Genomic DNA, 3,234 nt, shown 5'->3' with positions numbered 1-3,234 from the left:
GTGCATCCCTTTGAGTATAGCGTGAGAACCCCCCGGGTGCTGCAGGAGAAGCATGCGCATCTTGGCACTGACTGCAGAGGCGCGTGCGCTCTAAGCGATCTCGTGGCACATTGCTGATGCAGTCGTATGCAAAAGTCCAGGGTGGATTGTAGCCTGGCGCTAGCCTCCCTGGGGAATTGTGGTCCCCGTGGAGAGGAAGAGCAGGGGGGACAGCAAACCCCAGGCAATAAAAAAGGAGGCTGCAGTTGGAGCTGCACAGAGCTCCGCACCTTGCACAGAATCCACATGTGGTACAGAGGGATTCCCTGACCTGATGCTCCAGAGAACATGTTGCCTCCTGCCCATGAGAGCTAGACGGGGGCCCTGGAGCAGGTGGCCAAATTAAAATGGTTCTCCCTCCCCGAATCTTGCTGCAGGATTTCCACTCCCTGGTGCCTTGCTGGTGCCTTGCCTCTTCTTTAACAGGTTTAATGCAGGGAGCTGTGATAAAGCTCTGAGGTACAGCTGGAGTTGGGGAAGCTCTAGGACAGGGGGCTAGTGTTTTCCAGTCCTGCCAGATACCAGTTTCCCTGGCTGCCCCTGAGAGCTGTTCCTTGCCTTCCCCTGCAGGCTTATTGCCGCCGGCGTGGTCATGCGCCCGTATGTGGAGGCCAATATCTCCCACAAGTCCCATACCACCATCAAGTACTTCCTGAAGATGTGGAGCAGTGTCAGTGAGACGCTCATCTTCATCTTCCTCGGCGTCTCCACTGTGGCTGGCAAGCACTACTGGAACTGGACCTTTGTCATCAGCACCCTGCTCTTCTGCCTCATTGCCAGGGTGTTAGGTGAGGGTCTGGTTGAACAAGGGGCTGGGAGCAGCCCTGGTCTTGGCTTCTGGATGGTCTGAGATGCATTCACACCCGAAGGCCTGGGTCCAGCCTGCCTGGGGTCATGGACCTGAGTGGGTTTGGGAGCTCCAGGTGGAGTGCTGGTTTTACAGACAGCATGGGGCAGGGACAGGTATCTCCGGTTCGGCCCCAGAACACAGAGACTTTTTGCAGCTCCCTTGGATCTGGGGCCTGGCTGTGAGAAACAGCTCCGCTTGTGTGCAGCCAGTGTCTCTTTGACAGACTAGGGAGAACTGACCCATGCTTTTGGTGCCTGTATCCTTGGGACCTCCCTGGCTGGCTTCTCAGGAGCCTGCGTGTAGCCTTCTGGTAGGGACAGAGTCCAGTGCTAGACCAACAAGAAGTTTCCCTGTAGGCTCCGCTCTGTGATCAGTCCTCTGTGTTGTGAGGGAGGCCTGGGGCTGGGGTCGTGGAGGTGAGAGGGGGCTGTAAGTTGTGTGGGGAGGCAGAATTCAATGGTGGACAGAGGAGCCCACGGCGCCTAGCGTTAACCATCTGCTTTGCCCCTGGAAGTCTCTTCATTCTACTCCTCCATGGGTGCAGTCCCTGTGGAAAGAGCCAGTGCTGCTGGGGACTGATGGAGCAGTGTAGCTGGGTGTCTAGAAGGAGCTGCCCTCATCCCTGGGGCCTCAGGGTGTGTCTCTCTAAAGCCAGGCCTGTATAACCTGGAGCCACCCTGCCCTGTCCCCCCAACCTCTCTGCAGGTGTCTTGGGCCTCACCTGGTTCATTAACAAGTTCCGCATTGTGAAGCTGACCCCCAAGGACCAGTTCATCATCGCCTACGGGGGCCTGAGAGGGGCCATCGCCTTCTCGCTCTGCTACCTCCTGGATTACTCGCACTTCAACATGAGGGACATGTTCCTCACAGCCATCATCACTGTCATCTTCTTCACTGTCTTCGTGCAGGTAGGCAGCACTCCACCTTTCCCCCTGGGCCTGTAACCAGGTGCCCAGGTGTCAAGGTGAAGGATGTGGATCTGCTTCCTGCAGCTCCTGACTGCAGCCAACTGAGCGAGAGTTGAGTAGGGGCATGGCCGTTGTTAACAAGCTCGTTTGGGGGGTGGGAGAGTATGCGGGGTGTTTACAAGGCTGGTCCCACGGGGAGTACACTGGCGTGGCAGTCAGAGGTCCCTGTCCTAGCTGGCCTGCCCTTCCAAGGGGGAGAGTGACACCTCTCTCTGGAGTTGCTAGTGACAAAGAGCTCTGCAGCTCTGCTGGCTCTGATCAGGGAGGTCCAGAACAGCTCCAGCTACCTGCTGCCATTGCTTTAATGTGTCTGGAAAGAAAAGGTCCCCAGATAGGATGAGGGGACAGTCCTTGGACTCTTGTGGCACAGGGGGCAATGGGCTTCTCAGTGCTGGAGACTCTCCTAGGCCATAGGTGTGGCAGGAAAACTAGGGAGTCTTCATGACGTCCCTGAGGCACCTGCTCCTTGTTGTCCTGTATGGGAACGTGGACCGGGCTGGCTGACTCCAGGAGGGCAAGATTTGCTCCAGCCTCAAGATGAGGCCAGCCCCAGAGGATGCCGGCTCCACTCTCCTTCCTGGCCTCTCAGAGGTGAGCAAAGGCTCTGAGCGAGGTGTGACCTGGCCCTCTTTTGCAGGGCATGACCATCCGCCCGCTGGTGGACCTGCTGGCCGTGAAGAAGAAGCAGGAGACAAAACGCTCCATCAACGAGGAGATCCACACCCAGGTAACTGCTCCCCACACACGGCACCTCTCCCTCAAGTTGCCCCACCTCAGACCTCTTTCTGCTTCCCCTCCCGCTGCAACCAGGCAGGGTCTCAGGAGGGGACGCCTGTGGGTTGGTCTCCAAGGTAAGGGCCACGGGTGAAGCACTGCCCCAGCCTGGCTCCTCTTTGTTGGTTCTCTAACCAGGATCTGCGGCCACCTGGCACAGGTCTGTGCTGCCACCCAGAGGCCCCGCCCAGAGCTGCACCCAGTGTCACCACACTGTCATCGAGGCCCATGCAGCCCCATGCGAACTCAATGTTGGGAGTAGTTTGGTGGGGAGAGGGGAAGCGTGTGGCCAAGGCCTGCTAGTGTCAGGCTAAAGAGGTGGTCACGTGCTTTGCCTTCTTTCCAGTTTCTGGACCACCTCCTGACTGGGATTGAGGATATCTGTGGTCACTACGGCCATCACCACTGGAAAGACAAGTGAGTACCATTCATTGTTCATGCTGGCAGAGTCTCCATTGGTCTCTGATGGCAAATCTAAGGGAGAAGGGAGGGATTTTAAATGCCACGTCCCATGTGGCATTTGCCACATGGGACATGGCACATGGGACGTGCACATGTCCCATGTGCAGTTGCTCGGGGATGTAGGGGGGTAGTTAGGAAGGC

The 3,234-nt window shown here is 57.5% G+C and overlaps 1 protein-coding gene across 2 annotated transcripts in view; it reads left to right on the top strand.

Moving 5' to 3' along the window:
• The window catches only part of SLC9A1 (solute carrier family 9 member A1), a 56,404-nt gene that overhangs the window by 42,066 nt on the left and 11,104 nt on the right, over window positions 1-3,234 (top strand). For both annotated transcript variants that reach the window (XM_019512495.1, XM_019512494.1), the window contains exons 5-8: window positions 610-827; window positions 1,595-1,797; window positions 2,495-2,584; window positions 2,978-3,048. In XM_019512495.1, the coding sequence (XP_019368040.1) occupies window positions 610-827; window positions 1,595-1,797; window positions 2,495-2,584; window positions 2,978-3,048 (582 nt within the window). The remainder of the gene's footprint in view (window positions 1-609; window positions 828-1,594; window positions 1,798-2,494; window positions 2,585-2,977; window positions 3,049-3,234) is intronic.

This window comes from Gavialis gangeticus, unplaced genomic scaffold, assembly GCF_001723915.1.
Source record: "Gavialis gangeticus isolate Ggan-Ray unplaced genomic scaffold, GavGan_comp1, whole genome shotgun sequence".
Taxonomy (NCBI): domain Eukaryota; kingdom Metazoa; phylum Chordata; order Crocodylia; family Gavialidae; genus Gavialis; species Gavialis gangeticus.
This window is presented reverse-complemented; position numbering and strand designations above follow the sequence as displayed.